Source organism: Culex pipiens, chromosome 1, assembly GCF_016801865.2.
Source record: "Culex pipiens pallens isolate TS chromosome 1, TS_CPP_V2, whole genome shotgun sequence".
NCBI lineage: Eukaryota > Metazoa > Arthropoda > Insecta > Diptera > Culicidae > Culex > Culex pipiens.
This window is the reverse complement of record NC_068937.1, coordinates 108,520,431-108,533,737: the sequence shown is the minus strand read 5'-3', so window position 1 is coordinate 108,533,737 and position 13,307 is coordinate 108,520,431. Positions and strand designations below refer to the sequence as shown.

At 39.0% G+C, this 13,307-nt stretch overlaps 1 protein-coding gene across 1 annotated transcript; it reads left to right on the top strand.

The window, feature by feature from the left end:
• The first annotated feature begins 3,300 nt into the window (after positions 1-3,300).
• Positions 3,301-6,959, top strand: LOC120423419 (aminopeptidase N-like). Its single transcript, XM_039587222.2, has 4 exons — positions 3,301-4,356; positions 4,419-5,996; positions 6,051-6,129; positions 6,190-6,959. The coding sequence occupies exons 1-4, from the start codon at positions 3,338-3,340 to the stop codon at positions 6,355-6,357; spliced, it is 2,844 nt and encodes a 947-aa protein (XP_039443156.1). The 5' UTR covers positions 3,301-3,337; the 3' UTR covers positions 6,358-6,959.
• Positions 6,960-13,307: the final 6,348 nt, after the last annotated feature.

The following is a 13,307-nucleotide window of genomic DNA, read 5'->3' as shown; positions in this document are numbered from 1 at the left end:
CCATTTTCTAATGTCGATATCTCAGCAACTAATGGTCCGATTTACAATGTTAAAACATGAAGCATTCGTGAAATTTTCCGATCTTTTCGAAAAAAATATTTTCAAAAATTTTAAATCAAAACAAACATTTCAAAAGGGCCAAACATTCAATATTACGTCCTATTTCGATTTTTTGAAAAAAGTTGTATTGATTCAAAAAATCATAACTCGGTCAAGGATTTTTTGCACAATCTGGAAATTTCTGAAAAGTTGGCATTTGATGTCCTCTAAAACATATCAAAAAATAAAAAAAATTTAAAACAGTGTTTTTTTGTATATCAAGTTTTAGTGACAAAAAGTGAAATAAAAAATCACCAAATTTTTTTTTACCGTGTATCATATTTTTTCAGTGTAGTCCATATCCATACCTACAACTTTGCCGAAGACACCAAATCGATCAAAAAAATCCTTCAAAAGATACAGATTTTTGAATTTTCATACATCATTTTTGTATGGACAGCTGCCAAATTTGTATGGAAAATTATATGGACAAACTAATGATGCAAAATGGCTTCTTTGGGCATACCGAAGGCACCAAAAAAGTTTCAGTCGGATTAAAAAATACAAAAAAAATCGAATGACTGAAATCTGAGAAACCTGCTCATAGAATAAAAATTAAGAGTTTTCAGCTCTCTTAACCATATTCATTTTCTGTCCAAGAAAACTTACCAATAACACTATCCAACCCTTGACAGCCCTTGAGAAGCGCGGATACCCCTTTGGTCGGAAGCCCACAGGTCCCGGTATTGACATATAATTAGCTCCCACACAATCTAACCACAGATATAATTATGATCTATTTGTAATTATTTCCCAGTTTTAATTTAATTTTAATTAAATTGAATTTTATTATTTGCCAGGTGCAAATACGTGACGATGTACAAACACACACACACACACACACACGCTTGTGGATTATTGTCCCCCCTTGGGCAAATCAAATCATCGCCACCAGGTCTGGCCTGGCGGAGTCCTGTGGCAGCTGACATACGCGCGTGCATCCCTTTTGCCAGCCAACCAGTTTGCGAATCCACGTGTGTGATGAACGGTGCGCGGGTGGGGTGTGTTGTTTGTACATCAACACTTTAATCAGCGAGTGAGTGTGTGAGAGATGACCGCGGGTTTCCTCCGCCGGAGCCTGGGAATGAGGTCCATTAGGGGAGGGTGCATGAGATGACTAGGGGAGAAGGGTGTTGGAGAGAGATCCGTGTCCTGTGTTTACTCATCACACGTGGTATTTTCTCTCATTTGGTAATTTGTTTATCAATTTGTATTCCAATTTAGCTTATTCAAAACAAACTGGAAAATGTTCGATGTTCCGAACGAGTGATAAAAACGTGCGCCAAATCATTTGAAATATGTGTAAAATGAATGAATGGCCCAATAACAATGATTTTTCGAAAAAAATACTTTTTAAAGCAGTTTTATAAAACACACAAAAATTCTTGGATAATTCTGGACAAACTCTAAAAAAATGTTAAAAGATTTCAAACAGTAGGACAAAATGTGTACTAACTGTGAAATGATTTTATATTCCACTAATAACAAGAGAGTCAAATCAAGTGACATTTTTGAAGCGAAACCGACTTGCTTACAAATGACCTGCAGTTTCCCCAGCGAATGGCACTAGCAAAGTTGTAGTTCCCAGCACTCCGTACAAGCGGTGTGCCATACATTTATTGTGGAACTTGGCACTTGAAAAGAAGAGGTAAAATAAAGCTGAAAAGCCTCACCTATTGCCACCACCTATCTCCTGGCCTAGTGCAAACGGAACGGTACTTTGTTATTAGGGATCATCGATCTCCCAACGTGGAGTCTGAGCCAATTGCCGTCATGATATTTCAGGGAAAGGTGTCGGTCATACCACATCATACGCTGGACCAGCGTTGTTATAGACCCCGACAGGAAAGATAGAGAAAAAGCTGCTCAAGTTGTCCGGAAAAGGTAAAAGGCGAATCAAATGGTATGAAATAAAATTTCTACAGAAAAGAGATGCAACTCTGCGGCCGTCGCGCGTGATACTATCGGGTGGTTCTCGCTGGGTGAGATTTGCCGATTGGGCTGCCAGATAAAGATGTAAATGACGGTTTCCCTCGCTGATTGCCGTTGAACGCCTTCCTCTGATCGGGTAGGAGGCCGTAGGAATCAAACATGCAGCTTTTCTTTCACGTACCGTAAAAGATTAATCAAACGGGATGTGCGAGGCGTGAAGATTAGTCTTTTTGTGAAAGTATCTGGGTAACAGTGACAGCACACGTGGAAACAGTATCGTGGGCTGCATCGCAGAGGGTACATTGCTAGATTTAAAACTAATTCGATACTTTTTGAGAAGTCGGAATCGTAATCAGTCGAAGTCGGCGTCTTTCAAGGCTTGGGAAAGAAGATGAAGTCGTCTTTTTGGTATTCACTATGCATAACAAATGATTCACGTTTAGAAGCTTTTACCGGAGTCGCTAGATCTTCAAAATACTGAGTAGGAATCGTAGTTGTTGAAAAAGTTATAAGACTGCAGCAATCCGAAGAATCCGGTCAAGAAATATGAATGAGATTTTTTTATTTGAAGGCCTCGGAAAAATTTCGATTTTTCCGAGTCACGATTTTTTTTCTTTGTCTTATTTTTGATTGTTAAGCTCAAGTATGATTCCTTAACTACGCTAAAATGATTCAAAATTTTTAAATCCAAAATGGCGGCCAAAATGGCGGTGACGAAATATTGAAAAAATGCTTTTATTTTATTTAAAAGGCAATCAACTATTCAAAATTGACTAAAATGGGGTTGCAGAACTCCAATTTGATGATAAATATAAGAATATGAATAAAATATAAAGAGAAATTGTTCGTGATTCGATTATCCGAAGTTCCATACAAACCATCGGATAATTGAACTACGGATAATCGAAACTTTGGAGATCAAGGCTTCGGATAATCGAGTCTGGACTGTGCGTGATTTTCCGGTAATAAAGTAATAAATCATATAAGAAGGCTTTTCCATTTTCACTCAAATATTCAGTTACTCACTTCTTGTTGTATTCTGATCGTGTCTAAAACTGTAAATCTTATCAATGGTTCAGCCAGTGAGCGTATGATATTTTAAGCCTGGATTAATCCGATTCAATAACCAACGCTTCCAAAATTCCAAATTGCAATTCAATAAATCGATTACAAAGACCTAATCCAAGAAGATAAGATATGAATAGTATGGCGTAACTGTCCCAAAATGTGGTGCTTATCTTTGGCACGGTATACATTAAGGACAGTCCGCTGCCGAATTCAGTTTAGTTTCAACTTTCGGTACGCAATGATACCTCTTAAAATAATATTGCTGCTCGCAGTAGCAGCCTCAAGCCATACCGGGTTTGCTCACCCGAGAAGCCTAGACTTGGGCAGTTTGCCCGATTTGATGAACTTTGAGGATCGGTACAAGGCGCTGGAAGAAGCTCACGTGGAAAGCGACGAGAGAAATCCGATTGAAACTCCGTACCGATTGCCGGAAAATGTGATTCCTTTTCACTACTGGGTTCAGCTAGAATCTAGCATCCACGCAGGAGATCGTGCCTTCAAGGGAAAAGTTGATCTGTACTTCAATGTGAGTTCCCCGACGAGACGCGTGTACGTGCACAACCGTGGACTAGAGTTGGAAAAGGCCGAGCTGTACATTTACGGAGCGGGTGCGGAGCCGGAAAAGATTTTGCTGGACTGGCCGCGATATGAGTTTGACTATCGGCGAGAGTTTATCATTTTCTCGTCCCGGATCAATCTGATCCCCGGGGTGTCTTACATTCTGTGCCTGGAATTTGAGGGAAATTTACGGCTTGACCAGGATGGTTTCTACGTTGCGACCTACCAGGACGATCAGGGTGAAGAACGGTACTATGCGGTGACGCAGTTCCAGGCCATTAGCGCAAGAACCGCGTTCCCGTGCTTCGATGAACCGGCGTTGAAGGTGACAATCGATCTGGAGCTGATTCACAGCCAAAGTTATAGCGCGGTGTCGAACATGCCCGTTTCGGAGGAGTTTCTACGCAGCGATGGTTTCCAGCTGACTCGCTTCCAACGGACTCCGGTTATGTCGGTTTACCTGATGGCGTTTATGATTTCGGATTTTGAGTTCCGTGAGGAGGGAACTCAGCGTATTTTTGCTCGTCCGAACGCGATCAATGAGACGGAGTTTGCCCTTGCTGCGGGAGTGGCCACGCTGCAGGCGTTCGACGAGTACACCGGAGTTCCTTACAGTACTTATATGCCGAAGATGGACCAGGTCGCGGTGACGGATTTTTCGGCTGGTGCAATGGAGAACTGGGGACTTTGCAAGTATCAGTAAGTGGTTTTGTCTCAAATGTGAGGGTTGTTAGAGATTAGCCTTGGTGAATACTTTACAGGGAGCAGTACCTGTTGGATGATCCGGAGAAGACGACGTTCCGTACACGTACGTTTATCGCTACGATAATCGCTCACGAGTACGCTCATCAGTGGTTCGGAAACAAGGTTACTACCGAATGGTGGAGCTATTTGTGGTTGAACGAGGGATTCGCAACGTTCTATGAATACTACGCTGCAAATCTTGCCGCCCCTCGAATGGAGTACTTTGAGATGTTCAACCTGGATGTCCTTCATTGGGCGCTGTATGCCGATGGACAGGATGGAACGCGTCCGATGAGTTACAGCAGAGGAGCAACGAATAGCCTGATCGGTAGTTTGTTTGATAGCGTTGCCTATGATAAGGCAGGATCGGTTGTGAACATGTTCCGCGGAGTTCTGGGTGATGATGCTTGGAAGGAAATGTTACAGATCTACTTGAGCGAGAACGGTCTACAGTCTGTAAATCCGACACTGTTGGCTAATGCAATGGAGCAAGTGGCTGATCACTTGGACATCTTGCCGGATGGAGTTTCGATGGCTGATTTTGTCAATAGCTGGACCGAGCAGGCTGGGTACCCGGTACTGAATGTTCGCAGAAATTATGTTTCAAACGAGATCATCATCTCTCAGGAACGATACTTTAACGATTTTATTGAAGCTAACAGTCAGCAGACATGGATTGTACCGTACAATCTGGTCAATCAATCATTTGCCGACTTCAACGACTTATCTTGGATCTGGCTCACAGGTAGAGCCGTTCGACTTTCGACCAACGTGCAGGATGACCGCTGGGTTATCGTCAACAAGCGCCAGGTTGGCTTTTATCGCGTAAATTATGATGTGCGTAACTGGTATCTCATCATCGACGCACTAGTCCAGAACTGGGCCAGCGTACACCGGCTAAATCGTGCTCAGCTGTTGGACGACTCATTCGAGCTCGCCCGCTCTAATCGTCTTGATATGGAAGTGTGTCTAGACTTGATGGAGTATTTACGTGACGAGCTGGAATATCCACCCTGGACGGCCGCCAGCTCAATTTTGAGCCACTTCCACAATCGCGTTCGCGGAACCGAGCAACACGACGGATTCGCACGATTTGTGCACACAATCATTGCACGTGTCTACGGCACTATGGAGATTGATTCCGTCGGAGACGATGAATCAAACCTGCACAAATATCTGAAGCAAACCATTTCGACCTGGGCTTGTTCGACGGGACAGGAAGATTGCTTGACTCGTACGGGTAATTTGCTCCAGGAAACTGCCGAGTCCGATGGCACTGTACACCCAGATATTGCTGCTGTAACGTACTGCTACGGTTTGCGGGACTCAACCAAGCGAGCATTTGTGTTTGTGTATGATCTTCTGAAGACTTCGACGAATAAGGCGCATCGAAACCTTCTGATTGACTCTTTGGGATGTTCGAATGATCAGGAAGAGCTCCGAGCATTCCTATACACAGCCGTGGGTGGAGATATTCAGGTGAATTTCACAATGGCTGAACGTAGGAGAATTCTTAGCGCCGTTGCCGCAGGAAGTCGTGATGGAGTCGATGCTTTGATCGATTTCCTCGTTGATGCTTATGGATATGTCATCTCGTGAGTTGTAATATGTGTATTGCTGTTAAATTTATAAACCATGTTTACTTCCAGAATTCTTGGACAGAACACGATGTATACTGCACTTCGCAATATTGCATCAAGAACGAACAATCAAGCAGAGCTAGAAAGGGTAGATACCACTTCATAAAATCGCTTCAAATTAATTGATTTTAAATCCCCCACTTTCTAGCTGGAGTTCCTTTTGGAGACGCTAGGTCCGCTGTTTTCCCAGGCCGAAGCAAATCGGGCTCGAGAAACCGCTGCACGTAATCTAGAGTGGCCACTGACCCGGGAAGGATTAATCGTGGCAAGCTTCCTGGAGAACCACTACCCTTCGGAGACCGTGTCAACTGTGTAGTTCCGACCGGCTAATCATTTAGCCGTAATAAAAGAAACCGAATTGTCGATTGTTGGTAGCACACACGCGAGTCATTTATCTTTATGGAGCACTTTGGGTTTCAATTTTATGATCGCCAGAGTCCTGCGGAATCGTTGATGTCCCATTAACTGGAATCGATACAGTCGAGGCGCGTCTTTAGCATTTCGCCATATTTAAATTATCACTTTGGACGCAACAGCGGTCACCGTTTGAGCGCTAGGCTTTGCGAACACAAACAAGTACTTAAAGTTTAACGACTTGCTGTAAATGATTTTTAAAGACACTCGGGCAGGTTTTTCTTTTAATTTCCAAGATGAAACGATTAGTGCATACCACCCTGCCTATAGCTGTGTGCGGGTTGGGTGGGCCTTCCAGGTGTGTTTCACTTTTTTAGGTCTTTAATTTTCTTTTCATTTTGATTGCAATGTTGCGTTACGCTTCGCTGGTTAACGGAACGAACAGGCATGGCTGCGGTGGATAAACTTACAAATGGAGGAGCTCTGAGTTAAACAAAAACGGTGCTCGTGATATTTGTTTAAAAGCTAGAGATGTTTTTAAAGATACATTTCCTTAAATTATTTTGAGTGTTTGTTTTTTTTTAAATTTTAAAGCTTGATTTTCAAAGAATCATGTATGCGAGTTACTACACACTTAGATTTTTTTTACCGAATTCGATCGGTAATCCATCTGTCAAAATGACCAAAATTTTACAGAATTTCGACTGTACGATGAACAAAAATGAATTTCGTTACCGAATTTCGGTAACTTTTTACCGAATTCGGTAATTTTCGGTTTATCGAACTGTTCAGCAGTTTAAAATTCGGTAAACTTTACCGAACTCGGTAAACAAATTTAAGTGTGTATGAAGCTGATTAATTGGAAAATGGATTTTCCAAAACATGGTGATGTTTTGGAGCTGAGCAGTTCTCTACGGAATCGGTTTTTTTTCTTTAATTTTAATTTTTGTATTTTTTAATCCGGCTGAAACTTTTTTGGTGCCTTCGGTATGCCCAAAGAAGCCATTTTGCATCATTAGTTTGTCCTTATAATTTTCCATACAAATTTGGTAGCTGTCCATACAAAAATGATATGTGAAAATTCAAAAATCTGTATCTTTTGAAGGAATTTTTTGATCGATTTGGTGTCTTCAGCAAAGTTGTAGGTATGGATATGGACTACACTGAAAAAAAATGATACACGGTAAAAAAAATTTGGTGATTTTTTTATTTAACTTTTTGTCACTAAAACTTGATTTGCAAAAAACACTACTTTTAATTTTTTTTTATTTTTTGATATGTTTTAGAGGACATAAAATGCCAACTTTTCAGAAATTTTCAGAATGGGCAAAAAATCTTTGACCGAGTAATGATTTTTTGAATCAATACAGATCGAAATATTGGTCGCAAAAATTTTTCAACTTCATTTTTCGATGTAAAATCGAATTTGCAATCAAAAAGTACTGTAGTGAATTTTTGATAAAGTGCACCGTTTTCAAGTTATAATCATTTTTAGGTAACTTTTTTGAAAATAGTCGCAGTTTTTCATTTTTTAAAAATAGTGCCCATGTTTGCCCACCTTTGAAAAAAATATTTTTGAAGAGCTGAGAAAATTCTCTATATTTTGCTTCTTCGGACTTTGTTGATACGACTCTTAGTTGCTGAGATATTGCCATGCAAAGGTTAAAAAACAGGAAAATTGATGTTTTCTAAGTCTCACCCAAACAACTCACCATTTTCTAATGTCGATATTTCAGCAACTAATGGTCCGATTTACATTGTTAAAACATGAAACATTCGTGAAATTTTCCGATCTTTTCGAAAAAAATATTTTCAAAAATTTAAAATCAAGACGAACATTTCAAACGGGCCAAACATTCAATATTACGCCCATTTGAAATGTTAGTCTTGATTTAAAATTTTTGAAAATATTTTTTTCGAAAAGATCGGAAAATTTCACGAATGTTTCATCTTTTAACATTGTAAATCGGACCTATAGCTGCTGAAATATCGACTTTAGAAAATGGTGAGTTGTTTGGGTGAGACTTAGAAAACATCAATTTTCCTGTTTTTTAACCTTTGCATGGCAATATCTCAGCAACTAAGAGTCGTATCAACAAAGTCCGAAGAAGCAAAATATAGAGAATTTTCTCAGCTTTTCAAAAATATTTTTTTCAAAGGTGGGCAAACATGGGCACTATTTTTAAAAAATGAAAAACTGCGACTATTTTCAAAAAAGTTACCTAAAAATGATTATAACTTGAAAACGGTGCACTTTATCAAAAATTCACTACAGTACTTTTTGATTGCAAATTCGATTTTACATCGAAAAATGAAGTTGAAAAATTTTTGCGACCAATATTTCGATCTGTATTGATTCAAAAAATCATTACTCGGTCAAAGATTTTTTGCCCATTCTGGAAATTTCTGAAAAGTTGGCATTTTATGTCCTCTAAAACATATCAAAAAATAAAAAAAAATAAAAATAGTGTTTTTTTGCAAATCAAGTTTTAGTGACAAAAAGTTAAATAAAAAAATCACCAAATTTTTTTTACCGTGTATCATTTTTTTTCAGTGTAGTCCATATCCATACCTACAACTTTGCTGAAGACACCAAATCGATCAAAAAATTCTTTGAAAAGATACAGATTTTTGAATTTTCACATATCATTTTTGTATGGACAGCTACCAAATTTGTATGGAAAATTATATGGACAAACTAATGATGCAAAATGGCTTCTTTGGGCATACCGAAGGCACCAAAAAAGTTTCAGCTGGATTAAAAAATACAAAAAAAATCGAATGACCGAAATCTCAGAGAATTGCTCAGCTTTGGTGTCTTCAGAAGCATTGCTGCAAATTAAAAGGACAACTTTTGATTTGATTCAAAATTAGGGTGGTTCACAATTAGGTTGGTTTTGAAAATCTAACTTTTCAGGAGTATTTTTGGGATTTTTTTTGTCTTCTAGAAAGTTGTTGGGCTTGTCAATCCAAGCAACTTTGTTGAAGACATCAGAATTTTTTTCTTGCAATCTACGCCTTCTACGACCAAATTGAGACAAAGCATCTGAGCAAACCTTCGAAATTCAGTTTTTTGTACGTAGCAATTCAGGGTTAAGTTTTAAAGAAAAGTGATGTTGCAACTGCCAGTTCTGTGAAATATGGTCTTGTGGCAAATCATTGATGGCTCTACTAATTGCATGCAGTTGAATACAGATAGATTGTTTTGCGATTGATGCATTTAATGTGGTAGAATATGAAGGGGGCGTTACGTGGAGTGTAGTTGCATTGCGTTCATTTACAACAACTCCTCTGGAGACAGCAAAGCTCCAAAACTTCACCATTTTTTGGAAAATCAATTTTCCACTTAATTTTGCGATCTGAACCACTGTGCAATGATCTCACGACCAAAGAGCAAATTGATTTTTTAAGATACTTTCTTGATTTGCCCTATTGGCCAATGGTTTTAGTTTGAGAAGTCAACAATAAGCTATGTTATTTGAAAATGGTATTCAATTTTTTTTTATAGTTTCTAGCTCATCCATTACAAATTGTTTGACTTGAGAGAGCACGTTATCAAGAAAAAGAGCAGAACGCATATTTTTCCGAGAAGAAAGAATAATAACCACAAATTCTTTCGAAACTTAATTAAATGTTCCTGTGAAAACTTATACGAAATGACCGCCATTAAAATCAAAATGTTCAGAACGTATTTTTTGCAGAAAAATGCAGTATTTTCTCACAACCTTCGTGTTCCTAATAACCACAATGAAAATCATGCCGGTAATGTGTGTTATTTGCAATTATTAGGCCCTGCAATGAGTCGTTTCCGTAATTAAGTTTTATCAAATAATAATACATTTGCATACGGTTGACATGGTCTTCTCTGCGTCTCTTCCCTTTTGCACGTGGACTTCAATCACGCAATCATCGCATCGATGGTTTTCTCGGCGGTCATCAACAAACAAACACAAAAAAAACTACAACCTCCAACTAACTGTCAACCAATGGCAGCCAAAGCTTGCGGGAGCTCCGCCTCAGAAACGTAGCATTTGTCGTGTGATGGCGTAAGTTAATTACTCAATTACCCAAGGTCCGTCCGTCCAATAGTTAGTTATTACCGCACTTTGCCCCATTGTTGGTGCCACGTTGATGGATTGATGAAGTGATGAGCATGTGTGTCACATGTCTTATGGGTGCTTATTTGAGGACAAAATTAAAAAAAGCAAATAAAAAATGGTCGATTCATCAAACATGGGAAGCCACTACCGAACGTGTTGGGAAAAACAAACAGATAAATATTATAAACTTGCGTGAACTGCCATTTCTGTGAAATATGGTCGTCTGGCAAATAATTGATAGTACTTCTAATTGCATACCGTTGAATAAAGATAGATGTTTTGTGATTGATGCATTTAATGTGGTAGAATATGAAGTGGGCGTTACGTGGAGTGTAGTTGAATTGTGTTCATTTTTAAATTTATCTTGTTGATAAAATAATATTATTGTTCAGATGTATTGGTTCAGCTATTTTCATCTGTCCCGAATTCCATTACTTTTCGTATGAAATTAATATACACTGTGAACCCCCGGTGGTTGGTCACTTTTTCGTTTGGTACTTTTTTAGTTTGTACTCCGTTGGTTGGGCAAAGTCAACCAAAAAAGTGACGAACTGTCACTTTTTACACGGCGCTCACGCACACTATCAAAAGAAACGTTTGGTAGTGTGTGTGAACTCCGTGTTGGTGTCAAAACATCGGGGTTTGAGTGTAAAAATGTACGGAAATGCGTTTTGAACTGTACCAAACATTACTTCACCAGGGATGGTCAAAGTGAATCTTACGGATGATGGAAATAACTCAGATGCTCGCCATTGAAACCTAATAACTTTGCTCAGAATAATAATCGATTTTCATTTATAGGTCACACAGCAGGAGACGGTTATAATTTTGTTTTATGATGGCAAAAGTTCAAATATTTGCAGCTTTGTTAATAGATTTTTTGAATGTGTTGAATTTTCATGAAATAAGTTCTTTCAATTGTAAATAGGGAAAACAATCAAGTTTCTCCAATCTTGCAAACTAAAAAAACTGTTTTACGGTAATTTCCTAGAAATTAGTAGTTGTTTTTCGTAATTTATAATGTTGTATTTTTTTTGATAGTAATATCTATCATGCATTCCTGGATGCAAACAAATACATTTTGCATCTGAGCAATCTCTACGAAATCGACGATTTGGTCCATTTCTATTTTTTGTATTTTTTTATTTGGCTCGAACTTTGTGGGGGTCTTCCCTATGACCAAAGAAGCCATTTTCTGTCATTGGTTCACCCAAGCAAACCTCCATACAATTTTGGCAGCTGTCCATTCAAAAACGGTACGTAAATATTCGAAAATCTGTAACTTTTGAAGGAATCTTCTGATCAATTTGGTGTCTTCTGCAAAGATTGATTTCAGCGAAATATTTGCTTAAATAGTGACCATGAGTGCCCATTTCTAAAACAATTTTTTTTAAATGTTCAGGAAATTTGCTATAAAATTGTCTAAGAGACATTTAAGATTGGGCCTCTGGTAGCTGAGATACAGCGGCTTAAAGAAAACGGAACAGGAAAATTGAAGTTTTCTATCCTCAGCTCAGCTCAGTCAGATTTTCAATTTTAATATATGAAACACTCGTGAAATAAAGAATAGATAAAGATAAAGAATAGTAAGAGGAAAGAGAACCTCTTTATGTTTAAATTTCGCTGAAAATTAATAAAAAAAAACTATGTTTTTCGAATGTTCAGAAATAAAAGGGGTTGTACTGTCCCTCCGTCAAGAGTTATTGAAATATGGAACTCGGGTTTGTGATCATAGACTAAAATTATCCCTTAGGTCAAAGTTCAACGCAAATCGAAGAGGGGTTGGGGCAACTGCTGTGTGAGTTGGCGGAGAAGGACCCAACTGGAAATACAATTATCCCGATTCGTTGAGTTATGGCCGAGAACCAGCGAAGTTACTGTTCTAACTGTTTTGGATTGGTTAGGTTTTGGAGGAGTTTTGATAATTGTTATGAAGTCCCAGATGATTAAAATGATGCTTTATAATTTTGTATTGATTCAGTTGTTCACAGTAGAATAAAATTCAACATCATCCTTACCCACTTGGCTCGTAAATCAGCACCGTGGGATTCCATAATCCTCTCACAGCAGTGATCAGTTATAATTATCAATAGCACTCGAGTACGTTTTTGTGAGCCCTGTGCGAGTTTCATCACCAGGCAAATTAAAACGCCGATAAACGATTCCGTCCAAATCCCCCAGAGTGCCGCATAAGTTGAGGCACAATTCTCAAGAAAACGATAACACTCAATCATCACCGTGTGTACACTCGGGGTGGACCTTAGTCCAAAGCCTTAGTCTAACTCAGAAGCACAGATAGATATGTGCGTTGAACGCAGCATTCTGCACTGGTTGGCCATAAATAATTGATCGCAGACACGAGAGTGCCAACAGTGTGCTCGGGTAGATGCCGCAATTTTCAGGAAAAAGTTAGATAGAAAAGCAACTGATTACTGAATTCCTCGCAGGTCGTGCTAATTAGCGACAAGCTGCCAAAGACGGGCCCATCTGGTGGCGGTGGCCTCCACAATTCGTTGCCGCCGCCGAGGACATGAATCTATCGGACAAATTGGACGGCATATCGCGCTTCAAATGCAGCCAACCGACCGGGGCAACCAAACACGCCATATAAATTATAATTTGTGACTAATTCGTTTAAATTAGATGATGAATAAGTAATATTCATAATTTGAGCAGTGCAAAACATTTATGCACCCAGAGCGATGCTATTTTCCTTCAACCTGCGTATTTGTGTGTGCACTTGTTTGTGTGTGTGTGTGTGTGTTTGCCAATGCACAACATTCCAAATGAAACTGACGAATAAATATACTTG

Excerpts from the sequence above, each read along its gene's own strand:
- LOC120423419 (XM_039587222.2), top strand. The coding sequence starts at position 3,338 with ATGATACCTCTTAAAATAATATTGCTGCTCGCAGTAGCAGCCTCAAGC. Across the intron at positions 4,357-4,418 it reads TGGGGACTTTGCAAGTATCA|GGAGCAGTACCTGTTGGATG; the intron begins GTAAGTGGTTTT and ends AATACTTTACAG. Across the intron at positions 6,130-6,189 it reads ATCAAGCAGAGCTAGAAAGG|CTGGAGTTCCTTTTGGAGAC; the intron begins GTAGATACCACT and ends CCCACTTTCTAG.